This window comes from Toxotes jaculatrix, chromosome 9 (assembly GCF_017976425.1).
Source record: "Toxotes jaculatrix isolate fToxJac2 chromosome 9, fToxJac2.pri, whole genome shotgun sequence".
Classification (NCBI taxonomy): Eukaryota; Metazoa; Chordata; class Actinopteri; family Toxotidae; genus Toxotes; species Toxotes jaculatrix.
In genome coordinates this window covers 3,303,416-3,325,836 of record NC_054402.1, presented here as the reverse complement: position 1 = coordinate 3,325,836, position 22,421 = coordinate 3,303,416, and the positions used below count along the sequence as shown (strand labels likewise).

The 22,421-nt window shown below is 39.5% G+C and overlaps 4 protein-coding genes across 4 annotated transcripts; all 4 read right to left on the bottom strand.

Annotated features, from left to right (window-relative positions):
• Positions 1-1,591: 1,591 nt before the first annotated feature.
• Positions 1,592-5,298, bottom strand: LOC121186985 (extracellular calcium-sensing receptor-like). The gene is made up of 6 exons (XM_041045961.1): positions 5,105-5,298; positions 4,618-4,915; positions 3,493-4,287; positions 3,103-3,330; positions 2,819-2,942; positions 1,592-2,505 (listed from the first exon to the last, which is right to left on the bottom strand). Exons 1-6 carry the CDS (start codon positions 5,191-5,193, stop codon positions 1,592-1,594), a joined length of 2,448 nt encoding a protein of 815 aa, XP_040901895.1. The 5' UTR covers positions 5,194-5,298.
• A 1,823-nt stretch (positions 5,299-7,121) lies between these two features.
• Positions 7,122-10,664, bottom strand: LOC121186937 (extracellular calcium-sensing receptor-like). The gene is made up of 6 exons (XM_041045865.1): positions 10,471-10,664; positions 9,984-10,281; positions 8,860-9,654; positions 8,470-8,697; positions 8,179-8,302; positions 7,122-8,035 (listed from the first exon to the last, which is right to left on the bottom strand). Exons 1-6 carry the CDS (start codon positions 10,650-10,652, stop codon positions 7,122-7,124), a joined length of 2,541 nt encoding a protein of 846 aa, XP_040901799.1. The 5' UTR covers positions 10,653-10,664.
• Positions 10,665-12,032: 1,368 nt separating this feature from the next.
• LOC121187602 (extracellular calcium-sensing receptor-like) lies at positions 12,033-15,759 on the bottom strand. Its single transcript, XM_041046920.1, has 6 exons — positions 15,566-15,759; positions 15,050-15,347; positions 14,139-14,933; positions 13,753-13,980; positions 13,471-13,594; positions 12,033-12,946 (listed from the first exon to the last, which is right to left on the bottom strand). Exons 1-6 carry the CDS (start codon positions 15,652-15,654, stop codon positions 12,033-12,035), a joined length of 2,448 nt encoding a protein of 815 aa, XP_040902854.1. The 5' UTR covers positions 15,655-15,759.
• Positions 15,760-17,536: 1,777 nt separating this feature from the next.
• On the bottom strand, positions 17,537-21,330 carry LOC121187138 (extracellular calcium-sensing receptor-like). Its single transcript, XM_041046267.1, has 6 exons — positions 21,137-21,330; positions 20,623-20,920; positions 19,719-20,513; positions 19,329-19,556; positions 19,055-19,178; positions 17,537-18,450 (listed from the first exon to the last, which is right to left on the bottom strand). Exons 1-6 carry the CDS (start codon positions 21,223-21,225, stop codon positions 17,537-17,539), a joined length of 2,448 nt encoding a protein of 815 aa, XP_040902201.1. The 5' UTR covers positions 21,226-21,330.
• Between the last annotated feature and the right edge of the window lie 1,091 nt (positions 21,331-22,421).

Sequence of the window (22,421 nt, the reverse complement as noted above, 5' to 3'; positions counted from 1 at the left end):
TGCCCAACCTCGCTCAGGCCAACTCTGTGTGGACGTCATTCTGTCTGAGAGGACTAACCCACTGGGTGGCATCACATGTACGGTGTCGCACAACAGAAGCTTGCACTGGTATTTATACAGTTTTGAGCAGGATAAAAAGTACTGATTGAACAGTGATGTTTCATCTCTGTGGACCTGCAAGTTGGGGCAAGAAGCACAAACAGAAAAAATGAGTTTTGGGTACCAGCCTTTTTTTAAATTTCCTTCCTGAATTTGTTTTCAGACAATAAAATTCAGTTGGGTAGTTTCTTTCTTTCTTCTTTTTTTTTTAATGGTGATTTTTGCATCATAAAGATTCAGTCCATACTTGAATCTATACTTTAATTTCAAACACAGAAGCATAATGTGTGATGAAGGTCAGTTTAAGCAAGAGAAAATTAAACTTTAGGCAGGTTCAGAGAAAATTCACAAAACAGAACAATAACTGGTTACATGCAAATAGAGAGTCTTTTTAACAGTGGCATATTTACACCTTGAGCTGTTGAATGCAAATATAAAATAGAATTTTATAAAATATATATAAAATTCGTTCTCTCTTCCTCTGCAGGCTCTCATAGATTCTGGGGCAGAGGACAGTTTCCTGGATTGGGAACTTGCTAAGCAGATGGGCACTGAGATAGAGGAATTGGAGAAACTGCTCAGTGCTTCTGCTCTGGATGGTCGCTTGTTAGCTCATGTGTCAGATCACAAAGCCGCAGTTATGCTGGTCCTGTCCGGTAACAACAAACAAAACATCTGTTTTCATCTCCTGTTGGCTCCTAAGACCCCTTTGATTTTAGGGCAGCCGTGGTTAAGGCGCCATAATCCTCTCATTGACTGGTCTAGAAACTGCATTTATGGGTGGAGTGAATATTGTCATTCTCACTGAATACAATCTGCTCTCCCTGCATTAACAGATGCTGCCGGTCAGGTTGTGGAGGAGCTACCAGATCCGTCCACTGTCTCATCAGAGTACCATGACCTTGGGGAGGTTTTTAGCAAGCAGCCTCCCTGCTGCTCCACAGGCCTTATGATTCCTTTTGTTTGTTGTTGTTGAAGGACATTAAATCTGTGGAACTGCATCTTTGCCTCTGTGCTCTGCATCTGGGTCCAGCATCATTAGATTAGCCTATTTAGACTATAACCAAGTATTTGTAAGGCCTGGAAGTCTTCACTGTTCAAAAGAATCATAAGCCATTAGTCCCACTCACTAACAGTAGGGACATCGATGGGGAGACACTCTCCAAAATTCTGTACATTGTATACAAATGAAAGGTATATTTATATACTGTACTAAATATTGCAAAACCAGTATGAAATCCTATATTAGGCTTGGCCAATTACTTGTAATTTATGTATTGGATGTTGTGACTGTATGTTCCATTGTATTAACTCATCTCCATATGATAAGACACAAACAAAATTAAGCACATTAGGAAAATACTAAAGACAGTATTAAGAGTCTTCAGTAAAATGAATATGGGCATCTGCTTCAAAGGTTTGTTAACCAAAACTATCATGTAAATATTATGATGGCTCCTGAATTCCTTTGCCACCATATTATTTGGACTTCTCAGAATGATTTTGGTGCTGCCTTCCCCATCATATTCTTTTTTGTATTCTTCTCTGGTTTCATTAAGATAATGTAACATTTTGGAATAAAAATACAAATGAGCAGTCCAAAGCTGGAGGCCAGGATAGCAAATATCTCCACAGCAACACTGAACTTCCCAGGAGAGCTGACATATGCTGGAATGAAAGTGATCCACACTGCACAGAATATCAACATGCTGAAGGTGATAAATTTGGCTTCATTAAAGTTATCGGGCAGTTTCCGAGCCAGAAAAGCAAGAACAAAACATAACATGGCCAGAACTCCTATATACCCAAGTACAGCCCAAAAGCCCAGAGCTGAGCCCAGAGCGCACTCTAAGATGATTTTGTCCTTGAAGTCCTTAAAATTCTTCAGTGGAAAAGGAGGAGAAATTGTTAACCACATGATACATATAACAACCTGTATGAGAGTGAAAGCCAGAACACTGAGTCTCTGCTGTGCAACCCCAAACCATTTCATCACATTACTGCCTGGAAGTGTGGCCCTGAAGGCCATTAACACCACTATAGTTTTCCCCAGAACACAAGAGATACACAGGACAAAGGTGATGCCGAATGCTGTGTGTCTCAGCATGCAGGACCACTCAGAGGGCCGGCCGATGAAGGTCAGAGAGCACAGGAAACACAGAGTCAAGGAGAAGAGCAGCAGGAAGCTCAGCTCAGAGTTGTTGGCCCTGACAATAGGAGTTTTCCTGTATCTGAAAAAAATGAATGCAACAACTACAGTCATGCATGTTCCAAACAGTGACGCTGCAGTGAGCAGTGCTCCCATAATTTCTTCATATGATAGAAACTCTGCCTCCTTCTTTACACAAGCATCTCTTCTCTCATTTGACCAGAATTCAGGTCGGCATCTCACACAGGTGACAGAATCTGAAACGTAAAATTAAAGCAGGTGTTAATAAAATAAATTCTTTACATACATTCTTTAACATTCAAGTTCTCACAGTGTGTGTGTTGTATTTAGCTGATTTCTGTACTTTCAGTATTTGTTTGATATGATGGATGTTCCAAAATTAGATTGATGTTTCTATTGAAAAAAACTGCACAGTCATTGCATGTTCCCCAGGGTCACCTGTCCTCCTTTGAAAATTTGAAAATAAAAATGTGCCATTTATGGAAATTGGCATGTGATTGTGGCGAAAAAAAAAAAGAAAAGAAAATCCCACATTAAATATTACCAGACCTGTAATGTTGCTTATTTCTCCCTCTGCACATCTTATACAGTCATAGCAGCAGACAGGCTTTCCTTTCTGGAGAACCTTACGAGTTCCTGGGGGACATTTCTCACTGCAGACTGACACAGGCACCTGCATGGACAAAGCTACTAGGAGTAAAATGTATAGAATTACTGAATTTAAATAGGTGGTGTCTTTGCCAACCTCTATTATCAGTTTTGATTCATTGAAGCCAAACATCATCATACAGTAACAATTATACTACTATTACTAATTACACTTGGTAACGTACCTGTGTTGAGTTCTTTGCCCAAATTAAAGTCTTATTGTGCAGATTCAGCTGCTTTTCTGCAGGTAAAGATGCATCATAGAGACCAACTGTGACAAACTCCACAATGTCATTTTCTCTTGGCTGCCAGTTTATAATTTCATACTTTGCTGCTGGGTCTCCGTCCTCATTGAAGAAAACCTCATCTCCATCCTTTGTTTTGAAGTGAACCTTTTTTATGTGCTGTAAAATCTAAGAAGACAATTAATGATTTGGTTAATTGTGACAAACATCCTGTAGATCTGATCACTCAGCAGCATCACAGACAGAGGGAACACTTTTAAAAACACTGGAACCATTTTTCTTGTGACCTCATGTGAAAATGAGAATGTTAGTATTTAGTGTTGAACTCACCGTGAATGGATCTAGCTGCACCTTGTTGTTACATGTTTCATTACAGCCCAGAATACTATGAAGTGCATGAGCCACAGCATACACTGCTTTGTAAACATTGTTAAATAAAGGCATGAGGGACATATCAGTGAAGCTGTTATGCACTCCAGTCAAATCTTCATGTCCAGTACATTCTCTCTGATTCTCTGCTGATGACTCTGACTGCTTGAACTTACAGCTAAATAACGTCTCCCAGAATTCAGTAAAAATTTCATTACTAGATGAATTGAGTGGCTTCACATCCAGTATGAACTCTCTCATGCCACTGACATGTGTTTTGGGGATGGACAGGCCTATGGCACCATCCAGAATATGATGCGTATCCAGTTCTGCAGTTTGGGCATCAAAGATCCAGCTCTCACTGCCTACCCACTGGTATCCAGTCAAATTGTGGCGGGACAACTCATGTATTAGCACATCCATATCCATGTGGGAGAGCAAAGCAAAAATCACCTTGGAGGTGGACGCCTTGATAATGTCAATTGTCTTTTGTATTTTGTCTGGTGGATCTGTTCTAAAGAAAGGCACAGAGTACTCCAGACAGATTCCCAGCTGCTGTGCAGTTTCTCTGAATGTAGCTATGCCATTATTACCATAATCATCGTTGGTTGTGATAGCTCCAACCCAAGTCCAACCAAAGTGCTTGACCAACTGGGCCAGAGCTGTCATCTGGTAGTAGTCACTGGGCATTGTTCTGAGGAAGGATGGGTACTTGGTTTTGTCACTGAGACAAGCACAGGAGGCAAAGTGACTGATCTAAAAGAGAAAAGAAATGACATCCTAAGATAAATATCCAAAATATAAACATACACTGTTGCCCATAAAGTTGGAGTTTATTTGCTTTCAGACACATTCCTCTTTTCATTCCGTTTTATACACATCAGTAATCATATTGCAAGCAAGTGATCAATAAAGTTTTGAGAAGATATACACTTTATCTATGAAGAATAAATCACATTGTCACAATAATTTCATGAGAAGAGGTAAAATATAATTTTTTCCAACTTTATGGGCAACAGTGTATATGGAAACTCAGAATAATCAGTATATTTTCACAAATAAAACTTATTCATCAAACCTACCCACCAGTGGGATATTAAATGGACCGATAACAGTAGATATAGCCATACTAGGAGAAGAAGAACTTTCTCCCATAATGGCCTGCACCTGTGCAGGTCTGGTACATGGGGCCTCAGATGGTGCAGATACAATATCATTACCATTAGCCAAGGCCAGTGCAACCCTCACACTTCTGGCAATGGATCCACAAGAATCATATATTTTATAACCCAGAGAGATGCCAGGCAGCACGTCTGTGCTGTTGTTAATCTCCTCAATGGTAAAAAGCATAGCCTGGGCAGTCTGGAACTCTCTGAAATCCAAACTTAATGCAAACAGTTATAAATATTTGTACTTGTCACACAAGTTGAAATGGAAATAACAGCACAGTAAATAAAAGGAATATATGGTATTAATGCACACAACAGGGAATATTTATCATTGTACCTGTTTTCTATCTCTACCCACTTCCTCTTAATACTTTTAATACAAATATTTCTACAGTATAATTTACCTGGTACATTCTAGTGGCAGTGGTTTGTGCATGTAGGTATCTCTTCTTTCCTTCCAGCTGCTGTGGAAAGAGAAGATTCCCCCCAGCATAATGTCCCCGTCCTTAGACAGCTGAGGGCTCTCAGGATCCCCTCTCAGCCTGCACACCGGCTCCTCAGCCTGAGAGAAAGACGCCACTAACAACAACTGTAACAGTGCCCAACCTCGCTCAGGCCAACTCTGTGTGGACGTCATTCTGTCTGAGAGGACTAACCCACTGCCTGACACCACATGTACTTTGTGTAAATCAGAAGCTTGTGCTGACATTTATACATTTTTGAGCAGCATAAGAAGTAATAATAGAACAGTGATGTTTCATCTCTGTGGACCTGCAGGTTTGGGCAAGAGACGGGAGGTGCACAAACCTTTTTTTTTTGTTTGTTTTGTTTTCTTAGTACATAGACTTTCAGACACTAAGATTCAGTTTGGTTTCACATATTTACTTTTTGAAATAATAAATCCTACAACATGAAGATCCAGTGTATACTTGTATTTATACTTTCAATTCAAACACTGGAAAACAATGTGGGATGGTTATTGTATGTAAGAGAAAATTAGACTTTAGGCAGGCTCAGGGAAATTTCACACATCAGAGTAACAACTGGTCCAGTACAAATAAAGAGTCTTGTTAATCCTGCACCAACTGCAAATTTTTGGCCACTTGGGGGCAACACCATAAGATGTAAAAACAACATTATAAAGTTGACCTGTTGACAACCAGTGGCTTACGTACACGTTCAGACTGTAGAACATGATATTAGCATTAATTTGGACTCCTGTTTTTGTCCTCCTGGATAATGCAAATTTAAAATTACACTGTTGCCCCTAAAGTTCGAATAAGTTTTGTTTTCAGACACATTCTTCTTTTTATTCCTATTTATACACATCAGTAATCACATTGGAAGAGACTGATCAGTAAAGTTTTGAGAAGACACTTTTTCACCAAGAATAAATCACATTATCACAATCATTTCATGAGAAGAGGTAAAATATATGTTGTTCTAACTTTATGGGCAACAGTGTATATTTCCCTTTATCTCTATTTTGGTTGCTACCAACACCTGAGGGAAATCTCTGACATTGTAACTGCTCTTTTTTTCCTTTAAGGCCGTCAACATCAAAGTAGAGAAAATGTCCCTCCACACAGGAGGAGGCCTCAGGTACCACTGATCTCCCACCTACAATGTTATCCTTTCAGGAGACTTCCAGGAGAATAAGCACCTGTCCACACTTTGCCTCATGTATCTCCAACAACCGTCATTCACTCCTGACTCCAGGTGACTGACCAATAAGTGATATCATTGGCCAAGTTAACGATACAAGACTAAATACCTGGGTCTCTCCACCAGGATCCAAGATCCTCTATCTTATATGCACACAATGAAAGTCATCTGCAGAAACAGGAGACATCTCAGACAGCCGGTTCACCAATGTCTCCCGTATGCTTTGGAGGAAGGATGGACAGTTCTGACACGGCAGAATGGCATGCAGGCTCTAACACAGCCATCAGCTGTATGTTCCTATCAGAAGTCAGATCTGTCAAACTGTCACTTCACATAAAAGACTTTGTATTGAAAAGTGTTAATTACATAATCCTGTCCCGTATGAAATGAAATCTGTCCTGTGCCTCCAATAACAGGGTTGCCTTCCTGAGCCAGTTCAGGTGGTTGTGCTGAGCCTTATTGAGCTCGAGCCTCAGTAGATTAAACAAAATGTTTTAAGGCAAAGATGTTTCTGTCTGTGAAAACATAGATTTTATTGTTTGATTACATTTTATAAACTGTAATATATATTGGAAAACCAGTGAGGAATCATGTATTACATTTGGACATTTACTCACACTTTATGTATTGGTTGATCTGATTTTGTATTACATTGAATGAAGTGCTATCATCTCCATATTGCATGTCAAAAATTAACTGTTGTGTAATAATTATGATGGCAGCAGAGTGCCTTTTACACAATAATGTTCAAACTTTTCAGAATGATTTTGGTGCTGCCTTCCCCATCATATTCTTCTTTGTATTATTCTCTGGTTTCAGTAAGATAATGTAACATTTTGGAATAAAAATACAAATGAGCAGTCCAAAGCTGGAGGCCAGGATAGCAAATATTTCCACAGCAACACTGAACTTCCCAGGAGAGCTGACATATGCTGGAATGAAAGTGAGCCACACTGCACAGAATATCAACATGCTGAAGGTGATAAATTTGGCTTCGTTAAAGTTATCAGGCAGTTTCCGAGCCAGAAAAGCAAGGATGAAACACAGGGCAGCCAGAAGCCCGATGTATCCTAACACAGCCCAGAAGCCTACAGCTGAGCCAAGATTGCACTCTAAGATTATTCTGTCCTTATAGAGCAACAAATTCTTGAAAGGAAACGGAGGGTTGATTGTCAGCCAGAGTATGCAAATTAAAACCTGTATGAGAGTGAAAGCCAGAACACTGAGTCTCTGCTGTGCAGGTCCAAACCATTTCATCACATTACTGCCTGGAAGTGTGGCCCTGAAGGCCATTAACACCACTATAGTTTTCCCCAGAACACATGAGATACACAGGACAAAGATGATGCCGAATGCTGTGTGTCTCAGCATGCAGGACCACTCAGAGGGCCGGCCGATGAAGGTCAGAGAGCACAGGAAACACAAAGTCAAGGAGAAGAGCAGCAGGAAGCTCAGCTCAGAGTTGTTGGCCCTGACAATAGGAGTTTTCCTGTGTCTGAAAAAAATGAATGCAACAACTACAGTCATGCATGTTCCAAACAGTGACGCTGCAGTGAGCAGTGCTCCCATAATTTCTTCATATGATAGAAACTCTGCCTCCTTCTTTACACAAGCATCTCTTCTCTCATTTGACCAGAATTCAGGTTGGCATCTCACACAGGTGACAGAGTCTGAAACGTAAAATTAGAGAAGGTGTTAGACTTGCTGAGAATATTTTATAGTCACTGCATATTCACTACGGTCACCTGTCCTACTTTGAACATTAGAGAATAAAAAAGTGCCATTTATGGAAACACATTAAATATTAAAAGACCTGTAATGTTGCTTATTTCTCCCTCTGCACATCTTATACAGTCATAGCAGCAGACAGGCTTTCCTTTCTGGAGAACCTTACGAGTTCCTGGAGGACATTTCTCACTGCAGACTGACACAGGCACCTGCATGAACAAAGCTACTATCAGCAAAGTGTACGAGTATTCATTTTTACCAGGTGGTGTCTTGACATCAATTTGTTATAAATTTTTATGCATCAAAAAAAAATATTATGAAAAAATTCAAATTTTTAAAATTATACTACTATTACTAATTACGCTTGGTAACGTACCTGTGTTGAGTTCTTTGCCCAAATTAAAGTCTTATTGTGCAGATTCAGCTGCTTTTCTGCAGGTAAAGATGCATCATAGAGACCAACTGTGACAAAGTCCACAACATCATTTTCTCTTGGCTGCCAGTTTATAATTTCATACTTTGCTGCTGGGTCTCCGTCCTCATTGAAGATAACTTCATCTCCTTCCTTTGTTTTGAAGTGAACCTTTTTTATGCGCTGTAAAATCTAAGAAGACAGTTAATGATTTGGTTAATTGTGACAAACATCCTGTAGATCTGATCACTCAGCAGCATCACAGACAGAGGGAACACTTTTAAAAACACTGGAACCATTTTTCTTGTGACCTCATGTGAAAATGAGAATGTTAGTATTTAGTGTTGAACTCACCGTGAATGGATCTAGCTGCACCTTGTTGTTACATGTTTCATTACAGCCCAGAATACTATGAAGTGCATGAGCCACAGCATACACTCCTTTGTAAACATTGTTAAATATAGGCATGAGGGACATATCAGTGAAGCTGTTATGCACTCCAGTCAAATCTTCATGTCCAGTACATTCTCTCTGATTCTCTGCTGATGACTCTGACTGCTTGAACTTACAGCTAAATAACGTCTCCCAGAATTCAGTAAACATTTCATTACTAGATGAATTGAGTGACTTCACATCCAGTATGAACTCTCTCATGCCGCTGACATGTGTTTTGGGGACAGACAGGCCTATGGCACCATCCAGAATATGATGCGTATCCAGTTCTGCAGTTTGGGAATCAAAGATCCAGCTCTCACTGCCTACCCACTGGTATCCAGTCAAATTGTGGCGGGACAACTCATGTATTAGCACATCCATATCCATGTGGGAGAGCAAAGCAAAAATCACCTTGGAGGTGGAAGCCTTGATAATGTCAATTGTCTTTTGTATTTTTTCTGGTGGATCTGTTCTAAAGAAAGGCACAGAGTACTCCAGACAGATTCCCAGCTGCTGTGCAGTTTCTCTGAATGTAGCTATGCCATTATTACCATAATCATCATTGGTTGTGATAGCTCCAACCCAAGTCCAACCAAAGTGCTTGACCAGCTGGGCCAGAGCTGTCATCTGGTAGTAGTCACTGGGCATTGTTCTGAGGAAGGATGGGTACTTTGTTTTGTCACTGAGACAAGCACAGGAGGCAAAGTGACTGATCTAAAAGAGAAAAAAATGACATCCTAAGATAAATATCCAAAATATAAACATACACTGTTGCCCATAAACTCGGAATAATTTTGCTTTCAGACACATTCCTCTTTTCATTCTGTTCTATACACATCAGTAATCATATTGCAAGCAAGTGATCAATAAAGTTTTGAGAAGATATACACTTTATCTATGAAGAATAAATCACATTGTCACAATAATTTCATGAGAACAGGTAAAATATATTTTTTTCCAACTTTATGGGCAACAGTGTATATGGAAACTCAGAATAATCAGTATATTTTCACAAATAAAACTTATTTACCAAACCTACCCACCAGTGGGATATTAAATGGACCGATAACAGTAGATATACCCATGCTAGGAGAGGAAGAAGTTTCTCCTATAATGGCCTGCACCTGTGCAGGTCTCGTGCATGGTGCCTCAGATGGTGCAGATACAATATCATTACCATTAGCCAAGGCCAGTGAAACCCTCACACTTCTGGCAATGGATCCACAAGAATCATACATTTTATAACCCAGAGAGATGCCAGGCAGCATATCTGTGCTGCTGTTAATCTCCTCAATGGTAAAAAGCATAGCCTGGGCAGTCTGGAACTCTCTGAAATCCAAACTTAATGCAAACAGTTATAAATATTTGTACTTATCACACAAATTGAAATGGTAATAATAGCACAGGAAATAAAAGGAATTGATGGTATTAATGCACACAACAGGGAATATTTATCATTGTACCTGTTTTCTATCTCTACCCACTTCCTCTTAATATTTTTAATACAAATATTTCTACAGTATAATTTACCTGATACATTCCAGTGGCAGTGGTTTGTGCATGTAGGTATCTCTTCTTTCCTTCCAGCTGGTGTGGAAAGAGAAGATTGCCCCCAGCATAATGTCCCCGTCCTTAGACAGCTGAGGACTCTCAGGATCCCCTCTCAGCCTGCACACCGGCTCCTCAGCCTGAGAGAAAGACGCCACTAACATCAACTGTAACAGTGCCCAACCTCGCTCAGGCCAACTCTGTGTGGACGTCATTCTGTCTGAGAGGACTAACCCACTGCCTGACACCACATGTACTTTGTGTAAATCAGAAGCTTGTGCTGATATTTATACATTTTTGAGCAGCATAAGAAGTAATAATAGAACAGTGATGTTTCATCTCTGTGGACCTGCAAGTTCGGGCAAGAGACGGGAGGTGCACAAACCTTTTTTTGTTTGTTTGTTTTTCTTAGTTTATGTGTTTTCAGACAGTAAGATTCAACTTGGTTTCACATATTTACTTTTTGAAATAATAAATTTTACATCATGAAGATCCAGTGTATACTTGTATTTATATTTTCCATTCAAACACTGAAAAATAATGTGGGATGGTTATTGTATGTTACTTACTATAATATTATCCATTAGAGCAGATTTGAAATGTTTTCAATGTACAGATAGTGCACTCTCAGATGTTATTGTTGGACAACATAAAAAAAATCTGTAACTGTGAAGAGTCATCCAAGTCATGGTTCTCTGAGAAAGTTTGAATATAGGGAAACTAAACTGGTATTAGATTCTTCAAGAGTTTTGGATGAGAGGTGAAACATCTTCAACATTTTGAAGATGCCAACGTCTTCAAGGCCATCAGCGTCAAAGCAGAGAAACTGTCCTTCCACATAAGAGGAGGCCTCAGGTACCACTGATGTCCCACCTACAATGTTATCCTTTCAGGAGACTTCCATGAGACTAAGCACCTGTCCACACGTTGCCTCGTGTGTCTCCAACGACCGTCATTCACTCCTGACTCCAGGTGAGTTTAACGACTCTGACAACATTCATCAGAACACCCAGGAACACTGACCAATAAGTGGTATCATTGGCCTGGTTAACGATACAAGACTAAATACCTGGGTCTCTCCAGCAGTCAGTCAGAACTGAAGCCTCTTGGATGAGAGGTCAAATGTCTTCAAGAATCTAATACCAGTCCAACTTTCTCAGAGAAAATTCTATAACATTTAATATTATAAGAAACCAGAGACAACATATGTGCAAATTGAGAAAGAGTGTGTATCAGTGATCTGCGCTTGTTCTACAGACATTTGTAAGGGATTGAAATCTTCTCTGTTCAAACAGATCATGAGCCATTAGTCCCACTCATGAACAGCAGGAACATCAATTAAGTAACATACTCCAAGATCCTCTATCTTATATGTACACAATGAAAGTCATCTGCAGAAATTGGAGACATCTCAGACAGCCGGTTCACCAACGTGTCCCGTATGCTTTGGAGGAAGGATGGACAGTTTTGAAACTTCATGTTGGAGCTGACATCAGCCAGCAACAGAAAACTACCTGCCATTTACACAGTAATGTTCAAAATTCTCAGAATGATTTTGGTGCTGCCTTCCCCATCATGTTCTTTTTTGTATTCTTCTCTGGTTTCATTAAGATAATGTAACATTTTGGAATAAAAATACAAATGAGCAGTCCAAAGCTGGAGGCCAGGATAGCAAATATTTCCACAGCAACACTGAACTTCCCAGGAGAGCTGACATATGCTGGAATGAAAGTGAGCCACACTGCACAGAATATCAACATGCTGAAGGTGATAAATTTGGCTTCATTAAAGTTATCAGGCAGTTTCCGAGCCAGAAAAGCAAGAACAAAACATAACATGGCCAGAACTCCTATATACCCAAGTACAGCCCAAAAGCCCAGAGCTGAGCCCAGAGCGCACTCTAAGATGATTTTGTCCTTGAAGTCCTTAAAATTCTTCAATGGAAAAGGAGGAGAAATTGTTAACCACAGGATACATATAACAACCTGTATGAGAGTGAAAGCCAGAACACTGAGTCTCTGCTGTGCAGGTCCAAACCATTTCATCACATTACTGCCTGGAAGTGTGGCCCTGAAGGCCATTAACACCACTATAGTTTTCCCCAGAACACAAGAGATACACAGGACAAAGGTGATGCCGAATGCTGTGTGTCTCAGCATGCAGGACCACTCAGAGGGCCGGCCGATGAAGGTCAGAGAGCACAGGAAACACAGAGTCAAGGCGAAGAGCAGCAGGAAGCTCAGCTCAGAGTTGTTGGCCCTGACAATAGGAGTTTTCCTGTGTCTGAAAAAAATGAATGCAACAACTACAGTCATGCATGTTCCAAACAGTGACGCTGCAGTGAGCAGTGCTCCCATAATTTCTTCATATGATAGAAACTCTGCCTCCTTCTTTACACAAGCATCTCTTCTCTCATTTGACCAGAATTCAGGTTGGCATCTCACACAGGTGACAGAGTCTGAAACGTAACAGTAAAGTAAATGTTATTTCTTTTCTCTTTCTTCTATTTTTTTCTGCATGAACTCTATGCATATCATATATATATATATATAAACAAGAAACAGAAATCATCCACAGATTGTGATACTACACATTTTATGGAAATTCGCCACGGAACTGCTTTGGGAATTACAGTCATTGACAGAAGTCTTGTCGCACAAGGACATAGTAAATTTAAATTTAAAATCTGACCTTTCTGTCCTAATTAAATGATAAAACTCAATGAATGATACAAAACTTTATTTTGGTATAATAAGCATAATTTAGAGGGCATTGCCTTTGATTTAAGCCATTTATTATTCCAGTTGATCAACTGTAAGTCAAGTTATTATTTGTTGTTCCTACAACTTGGATAAGCAACAAGACTTTTGTCAGGGACTGTAAAAAATAAAAATGTGCCATTTCTTAAGATTGGCTTGTGATCATGACAGTTTTGTTTTATAGCACAGTAAAGTGAAAATCCCACATTAAATTTTACCAGACCTGTAATGTTGCTTATTTCTCCCTCTGCACATCTTATACAGTCATAGCAGCAGACAGGCTTTCCTTTCTGGAGAACCTTACGAGTTCCTGGGGGACATTTCTCACTGCAGACTGACACAGGCACCTGCATGGACAAAGCTACTAAGAGTAAAATGTATAGACACAGAATTTAAATAGGTGGTGTCTTTGCCAACCTCTATTATCAATTTTGATTCATTGAAGCCAAACATCATCACAGAGTAACAATTATACTATTATTACTAATTACGCTTGGTAACGTACCTGTGTTGAGTTCTTTGCCCAAATTAAAGTCTTATTGTGCAGATTCAGCTGCTTTTCTGCAGGTAAAGATGCATCATAGAGACCAACTGTGACAAAGTCCACAATGCCATTTTCTCTTGGCTGCCAGTTTATAATTTCATACTTTGCTGCTGGGTCTCCGTCCTCATTGAAGAAAACCTCATCTCCTTCCTTTGTTTTGAAGTGAACCTTTTTTATGTGCTGTAAAATCTAAGAAGACAGTTAATGATTTGGTTAATTGTGACAAACATCCTGTAGATCTGATCACTCAGCAGCATCACAGAGGGAACACTTTTAAAAACACTGGAACCATTTTTCTTGTGACCTCATGTGAAAATGAGAATGTTAGTATTTAGTGTTGAACTCACCGTGAATGGATCTAGCTGCACCTTGTTGTTACATGTTTCATTACAGCCCAGAATACTATGAAGTGCATGAGCCACAGCATACACTGCTTTGTAAACATTGTTAAATATAGGCATGAGGGACATATCAGTGAAGCTGTTATGCACTCCAGTCAAATCTTCATGTCCAGTACATTCTCTCTGATTCTCTGCTGATGACTCTGACTGCTTGAGCTTACAGCTAAATAACGTCTCCCAGAATTCAGTAAACATTTCATTACTAGATGAATTGAGTGGCTTCACATCCAGTATGAACTCTCTCATGCCGCTGACATGTGTTTTGGGGATGGACAGGCCTATGGCACCATCCAGAATATGATGCGTATCCAGTTCTGCAGTTTGGGAATCTAAGATCCAGCTCTCACTGCCTACCCACTGGTATCCAGTCAAATTGTGGCGGGACAACTCACGTATTAGCACATCCATATCCATGTGGGAGAGGAAAGCGACAATCACCTTGGAGGTGGAAGCCTTGATAATGTCAATTATCTTTTGTACTTTATTTGGTGGATCTGTTCTAAAGAAAGACACAGAGTACTCCAGACAGATTCCCAGCTGCTGTGCAGTTTCTATGAATGTAGCCATCCCATTATTACCATAATCATCATTGGTTCTGATAGCTCCAACCCACGTCCAACCAAAGTGCTTGACCAACTGGGCTAGAGCTCTGCTCTGGTAGTAGTCACTGGGTATTGTTCTGAGGAAGGATGGGTACTTGGTTTTGTCACTGAGACAAGCACAGGTGGCAAAGTGACTGATCTAAAAGAGAAAAGAAATGACATCCTAAGATAAATATTAAACATAGAAATATATATGAAATCTCAGAATAATCAGTATATTTTCACAATTAAAATTCATTTACCAAACCTACCCACCAGTGGGATATGAAAAGGTCCAATAGCAGTAGCTATACCCATGCATGGAGAGGAAGAACTTTCTCCCATAATGACCTGCACCTGTGCAGTTCTGGTACATGGTGCCTCAGATGGTGCAGATACAATTTCATAACCATTAGCCAAAGCCAGTACAACCCTCACACCTCTTGCAATTGATCGACAAGAATCATACATTTTATATCCCAGAGAGATGCCAGGCAGCAAGTCTGTGCTGTTGTTAATCTCCTCAATGGCAAAAAGCATAGCCTGGGCAAACTGGAACTCTCTGAAATTCAAACTTAATGCAAACAGTGATATTTTTGTAGTCACAGCACTTCAAACAGAAACAATAGCACAGTACATGAAAGTAACTGATAGTAATAATGCACACAACAGGGAATATTTATCATTTCAGTACTTATTTTGATAACCCTTTTTTTCTTTTTTACCTGTTTTCTATCTCTACCCACTTCCTCTTAATATTTTTAATACAAATAGTTTTACAGTATAATTTACCTGATACATTCCAGCGGCAGTGGTTTGTGCATGTAGGTATCTCTTCTTTCCTTCCAGCTGCTGTGGAAAGAGAAGATTCCCCCCAGCATAATGTCCCCGTCCTTAGACAGCTGAGGACTCTCAGGATCCCCTCTCAGCCTGCACACCGGCTCCTCAGCCTGAGAGAAAGACGCCACTAACAACAACTGTAACAGTGCCCAACCTCGCTCATGCCAACACTGTGTGGACGTCATTCTGTCTGAGAGGACTAACCCACTGGGTGGCATCACATGTACCTTGTCGCACAAAAGATGTTTGCACTGGTATTTATGCATTTTTTAGCAGGATAAAAAGTACTGATTGAACAGTGGTGTTTCATCTCTGTGGACCTGCAAGTTGGGGCAAGAAGCACAAACAGAAAAAAGAGATTTGGGTACCAGCCTGTTTTTAAATTTCCTTCCTGAATTTGTTTTCAGACAATAAAATTCAGTGAGGCTTCACATATTTTACTTTTTGAAATGATCATTTTTAAAGTGCGAAAATCCAATTTATATTTTCAGTTACAGCATGGAAATATAATGTAGAATGAGGATTACTCTATGGAAAGTCAAGTAATTTGACTTTAGGCAGGATCATTGAAATTTTACACTGTAAAATAACTGGTCCAGTACAAATATGGAGTCTAAGCCTGCAGTAGCTGACATTTCTTGACCATTAGGGAGCCGTACCACAAGGTTTAAACATTACATTATATTTTAGAAATCTGATATATTGGTCTTGTTAGCAAGCAGTGGCTCATTTGCACATTCAGTCCATATTAAATGCTATTAGTATTAATTTGGATTAATGTTGGTGTATGCGAATATAAAATTCTATTTCTTTTTAGCTCCATTTTGGTCACCACCAAAACCTGATGGAAATATTGGACATTGTAAGTCCAAGTCCAAGTGCAAGTCATTGTGACTGTCAAGCAGTCAATGTCATCTTAACACACACAAAGACAACAGATGCACAGATTGAGAGACGGTGTGTAGCAGTGATCTGGGCTTGTGAAAAGTCCCCAAACATTTGTAAGAGCTTGAAAGCTTCACTGTTCAAACTACTATTATTACAATTATAAGCCAGTAGTCGCACTCATGAAACACAAGGACACTCATGGAGTGACACATTCCAAGATCCTCTGCCTTGTATGCGTAAAGAACAGTTTCTGCAGAAACTGCAGACATCTGAGACAGCTGGTTCATCCAGAGTCTAACTCAGCCACCAGCTGTGTTTTCCATGTCAGAATTCATAGCTGACTTACAAATCCAGAAGTAAATACACATAAACACATAAATCATTCTAGATAGATAGATAGATAGATAGATAGATAGAACAATAAATACGTTTTGAATTTTCATACTTCTGGATTTGTCTGAAATGTGTTAATTACGTAATCCTGTCCTGTGCAAAATGAAAACGTCCCCGTTCCTCCAATAATAAGGTTGCCATCCTGAGCCAGTTGAAGTGGTTTTGCAGAGTCTTGCTGAACTCAAGCCTGATTGGAAGAAACTAAACGAGGAAATCGAAACATGTTTTTGTCTGTGAAAACATTTTGATTTTATTGTTTGATTACATTTTAGAGAAAAAGTAATAAATGTTGCAAAACCAGTAAGAAACCAGGTATTAGACTGGTGCATCTACTTTTACTTTATAAATTGGTCTACGTGATTGTGCATTACACTGTCTTAATTGATAGATAGATAGATAGACTTTATTCATCACTCAGAGGGAAATTGTTAAATGTTAAATTGTTAAATGCTGTCATCTCCATGTGGTATGTTAAAATTTAATGATACAGTAGATGAGTAGAAAAATACTTAAGAATTAAAATATCACAAGTCTCCAGTAAAATGAATGTAGATATCTACTTCACTATCTTGTTAACAAAAACTTTTGTGTAAATATTGTGATGGCTCCTGAATTCCTTTGCCACCATATTGTTTGAACTTCTCAGAATGATTTTGGTGCTGCCTTCCCCATCATATTCTTCTTTGTATTCTTCTCTGGTTTCATTAAGATAATGTAACATTTTGGAATAAAAATACAAATGAGCAGTCCAAAGCTGGAGGCCAGGATAGCAAATATTTCCACAGCAACACTGAACTTCCCAGGAGAGCTGACATATGCTGGAATGAAAGTGATCCACACTGCACAGAATATCAACATGCTGAAGGTGATAAATTTGGCTTCGTTAAAGTTATCAGGCAGTTTCCGAGCCAGAAAAGCAAGGATGAAACACAGGACAGCCAGGAGCCCTATGTATCCTAACACAGCCCAGAAGCCTACAGCTGAGCCAAGCTTGCACTCTAAGATTATTCTGTCCTTATAGAGCAACAAATTCTTGAAAGGAAAAGGTGGGTTGATTGTCAGCCAGAGTATGCAAATTAAAACCTGTATGAGAGTGAAAGCCAGAACACTGAGTCTCTGCTGTGCAGGTCCAAACCATTTCATCACATTACTGCCTGGAAGTGTGGCCCTGAAGGCCATTAACACCACGATAGTTTTCCCCAGAACACAAGAGATACACAGGACAAATATGATGCCGAATGCTGTGTGTCTCAGCATGCAGGACCACTCAGAGGGCCGGCCGATGAAGGTCAGAGAGCACAGGAAACACAGGGTCAAGGAGAAGAGCAGCAGGAAGCTCAGCTCAGAGTTGTTGGCCCTGACAATAGGAGTTTTCCTGTGTCTGAAAAAAATGAATGCAACCACTACAGTCATGCATGTTCCAAACAGTGACGCTGCAGTGAGCAGTGCTCCCATAATTTCTTCATATGATAGAAACTCTGCCTCCTTCTTTACACAAGCATCTCTTCTCTCATTTGACCAGAATTCAGGTTGGCATCTCACACAGGTGACAGAATCTGAAACGTAAAAATGAAAGCAGGTGTTAAACTTGCTAAGTAGATTTCTTTCTTTGCTTTGTTTCTGTATCACAAACCAAATCACAAACTACATGGTCATCACAATATAGATGAATAACTGTATGAAGGCTCCAAGATCATTAATGATACAGGTATTACAGTTACAGGTATAAGATGCGAAATTTCTTTTTATGATTTATAAAAAATATTGTATTATAGATATATTTATGTTACTATGTTTTTCCAGTTTTTTAAGAACATAAAAAAAGCATCAACCTGAGATCATCGCATTTCTCAATGAAGAAGTCACCAGGCAGCTGGAATAAAATAAATTGTTCACATACATTCTTTAACATTCAAGTTCTCACAGTGTGTGTGTTGTATTTAGCTGATTTCTTTACTTTCAGTATTTGTTTGATATGATGAATGTTCCAAAATTAGATTGATGTTTCTATTGAAAAATACTGCACAGTCATTGCATGTTCCCCAGGGTCACCTGTCCTCCTTTGAAAATTTGAAAATAAAAATGTGCCATTTATGGAAATCGGCATGTGATTGTGGCGAAAAAAAAGAAAAGAAAATCCCACATTAAATATTACCAGACCTGTAATGTTGCTTATTTCTCCCTCTGCACATCTTATACAGTCATAGCAGCAGACAGGCTTTCCTTTCTGGAGAACCTTACGAGTTCCTGGGGGACATTTCTCACTGCAGACTGACACAGGCACCTGCATGGACAAAACTACTAAGAGTAAAATGTATTGACACAGAATTTAAACAGGTGGTGTCTTTGCCAACCTCTATTATCAATTTTGATTCATTGAAGCCAAACATCATCATACAGTAACAATTATTCTGTATTATATTTGGTAACGTACCTGTGTTGAGTTCTTTGCCCAAATTAAAGTCTTATTGTGCAGATTCAGCTGCTTTTCTGCAGGTAAAGATGCATCATAGAGACCAACTGTGACAAAGTCCACAATGCCATTTTCTCTTGGCTGCCAGTTTATAATTTCATACTTTGCTGCTGGGTCTCCGTCCTCATTGAAGAAAACCTCATCTCCATCCTTTGTTTTGAAGTGAACCTTTTTTATGTGCTGTAAAATCTAAGAAGACAGTTAATGATTTGGTTAATTGTGACAAACATCCTGTAGATCTGATCACTCAGCAGCATCACAGACAGAGGGAACACTTTTAAAAACACTGGAACCATTTTTCTTGTGACCTTATGTGAAAATGAGAATGTTAGTATTTAGTGTTGAACTCACCGTGAATGGATCTAGCTGCACCTTGTTGTTACATGTTTCATTACAGCCCAGAATACTATGAAGTGCATGAGCCACAGCATACACTCCTTTGTAAACATTGTTAAATAAAGGCATGAGGGACATATCAGTGAAGCTGTTATGCACTCCAGTCAAATCTTCATGTCCAGTACATTCTCTCTGATTCTCTGCTGATGACTCTGACTGCTTGAACATACAGCTAAATAACGTCTCCCAGAACTCTGTAAAAATTTCATTACCAGATGAATTGAGTGGCTTCACATCCAGTATGAACTCTCTCATGCCGCTGACATATGTTTTGGGGATGGACAGGCCTATGGCACCATCCAGAATATGATGCTTATCCAGTTCTGCAGTTTGGGAATCAAAGATCCAGCTCTCACTGCCTACCCACTGGTATCCAGTCAAATTATGGCGGGACAACTCATGTATTAGCACATCCATTTCCATTTGGGCGAGGAAAGCGACAATCACCTTGGAGGTGGAAGCCTTGATAATGTCAATTATCTTTTTTACTTTATTTGGTGGATCTGTTCTAAAGAAAGACACAGAGTACTCCAGACAGATTCCCAGCTGCTGTGCAGTTTCTATGAATGTAGCCATCCCATTATTACCATAATCATCATTGGTTCTGATAGCTCCAACCCAAGTCCAACCAAAGTGCTTGACCAGCTGGGCCAGAGCTCTGCTCTGGTAGTAGTCACTGGGTATTGTTCTGAGGAAGGATGGGTACTTGGTTTTGTCACTGAGACAAGCACAGGTGGCAAAGTGACTGATCTAAAAGAGAAAACAAATGACATCCTAAGATAAATATTCAAAATATAAATATAAATGAAATCTCAGAATAAGCAGTATATTTTCACAGATAAAATTCAAAACTACCCACCAGTGGGATATGAAAAGGTCCAATAGCAGCAGCTATACCCATGCATGGAGAGGAAGAAGTTTCTCCCATAATGGCCTGCACCTGTGCAGGTCTGGTACATGGTGCCTCAGATGGTGCAGATACAATTTCATAACCGTTAGCCAAGGCCAGTGCAACTTTCACACTTCTGGCAATGGATCTACAAGAATCATACATGTTATAGCCCAGAGAGATGCCAGGCAGCAAGTCTGTGCTGTTGTTAATCTCCTCAATGGCAAAAAGCATAGCCTGGGCAGTCTGGAACTCTCTGAAATTCAAACTTAATGCAAACAGTGATATTTTTGTAGTCACAGCACTGTAAACAGAAACAATAGCACAGTACATGAAAGTAACTGATGGTATTAATGCACACAACAGGGAATATTTATCATTTCAGTACTTATTTTGATAACCCTTTTTCTTTTTTACCTGTTTTCTATCTCTACCCACTTCCTCTTAATATTTTTAATACAAATATTTCTACAGTATAATTTACCTGATACATTCCAGTGGCAGTGGTTTGTGCATGTAGGTATCTCTTCTTTCCTTCCAGCTTCTGTGGAAAGAGAAGATTCCCCCCAGCATAATGTCCCCGTCCTTAGACAGCTGAGGACTCTCAGGATCCCCTCTCAGCCTGCACACCGGCTCCTCAGCCTGAGAGAAAGACGCCACTAACAACAACTGTAACAGTGCCCAACCTCGCTCAGGCCAACTCTGTGTGGACGCCATTCTGTCTGAGAGGACTAACCCACTGGGTGGCATCACATGTACCTTGTCGCACAACAGAAGCTTGCACTGCAATTTATGTTTTTTTGATCAGGACAAAAAGTAATAATAGAACAGTGATGTTTCATCTCTGTGGACCTGCAAGTTGAGGCAAGAAGCACAGGTGCACAAACAGAAAAAAGAGTTTTGGTACCAGCCTTTTTTTTAAATTTCCTTCCTGAATTTGTTTTCAGACAAAATTCAGTGAGGCTTCACATATTTTACTTTTTGAAATGATCATTTTTAAAGTGTGAAAATCCAATTTATATTTTCAGTTACAACGTGGAAATATAATGTGGAATGAGGATTACTCTATGGATAGTCGAAAAAGTTTGACTTTAGGCAGGATCATTGAAATTTTACACTGTAAAATAACTGGTCCAGTACTAATATGGAGTCTAAGCCTGCAGTAGTTGACAATTCTTGACCATTAGGGGGCCGTACCACAAGGTTTAAACATTACATTATATTTTAGAAATTTGATATACTGCTCTTGTTAGCAAGCAGTGGCTCATTTGCACATTCAGTACACATAACGTGCGATCAGTATTAATTTGGAATAATGTTCGTGTCCCCCAGACGTATTCAAATATAAAATTCAATTTCATTTTACCTCCATTTTGGTCACCACCAGAACCTGATGAAAATATCGGACATTGTACCTGCTTTGTTTTTCTTTTGCTTAATTCAGCCTGGTGTCCCTGAAAGTGGTATTGGAAAATCACAACAGTAAAACTGAAGGCTGTAAAACCAGAAATGCTATATTGACTTAAGGGAATCTGAAGAGTTGTGATAAAATTTTCGGTGACTTTGTCACTACATGTAACACAATTCACAAAGCAAATCAATCCGTTAATACTATTAAAATATCCATCAGAGAAGCTTTAACGTTACTCTTACGCACCAAAAGAGAGAACTGAGCTGAAGAACTCCTTGGAACATTTTATGTTACGAAACCACACTTGACCAGGCACAGTGTGAATGTGGGGACAAACTCTTCCGGGGGAATCCGGAGG

Coding starts and splice junctions, on each gene's coding strand:
- LOC121187138 (XM_041046267.1), bottom strand. CDS start 21,225: ATGCTGGGGGGAATCTTCTCTTTCCACAGAAGCTGGAAGGAAAGAAGA. Junction 20,514..20,622: donor GACCTTTTCATATCCCACTG/GTGGGTAGTTTT, acceptor TTTCTCTTTTAG/ATCAGTCACTTTGCCACCTG. Junction 19,557..19,718: donor TGCAGCTAGATCCATTCACG/GTGAGTTCAACA, acceptor CTGTCTTCTTAG/ATTTTACAGCACATAAAAAA.
- LOC121186985 (XM_041045961.1), bottom strand. CDS start 5,193: ATGCTGGGGGGAATCTTCTCTTTCCACAGCAGCTGGAAGGAAAGAAGA. Junction 4,916..5,104: donor CTGCCACTAGAATGTACCAG/GTAAATTATACT, acceptor GTTTGCATTAAG/TTTGGATTTCAGAGAGTTCC. Junction 4,288..4,617: donor GTCCATTTAATATCCCACTG/GTGGGTAGGTTT, acceptor TTTCTCTTTTAG/ATCAGTCACTTTGCCTCCTG.
- LOC121186937 (XM_041045865.1), bottom strand. CDS start 10,652: ATGTTAGTGGCGTCTTTCTCTCAGGCTGAGGAGCCGGTGTGCAGGCTG. Junction 8,698..8,859: donor TGCAGCTAGATCCATTCACG/GTGAGTTCAACA, acceptor CTGTCTTCTTAG/ATTTTACAGCGCATAAAAAA. Junction 8,303..8,469: donor GGGCAAAGAACTCAACACAG/GTACGTTACCAA, acceptor TTGTTCATGCAG/GTGCCTGTGTCAGTCTGCAG.
- LOC121187602 (XM_041046920.1), bottom strand. CDS start 15,654: ATGCTGGGGGGAATCTTCTCTTTCCACAGCAGCTGGAAGGAAAGAAGA. Junction 14,934..15,049: donor GACCTTTTCATATCCCACTG/GTGGGTAGGTTT, acceptor TTTCTCTTTTAG/ATCAGTCACTTTGCCACCTG. Junction 12,947..13,470: donor AGAAATAAGCAACATTACAG/GTCTGGTAAAAT, acceptor GTTACGTTTCAG/ACTCTGTCACCTGTGTGAGA.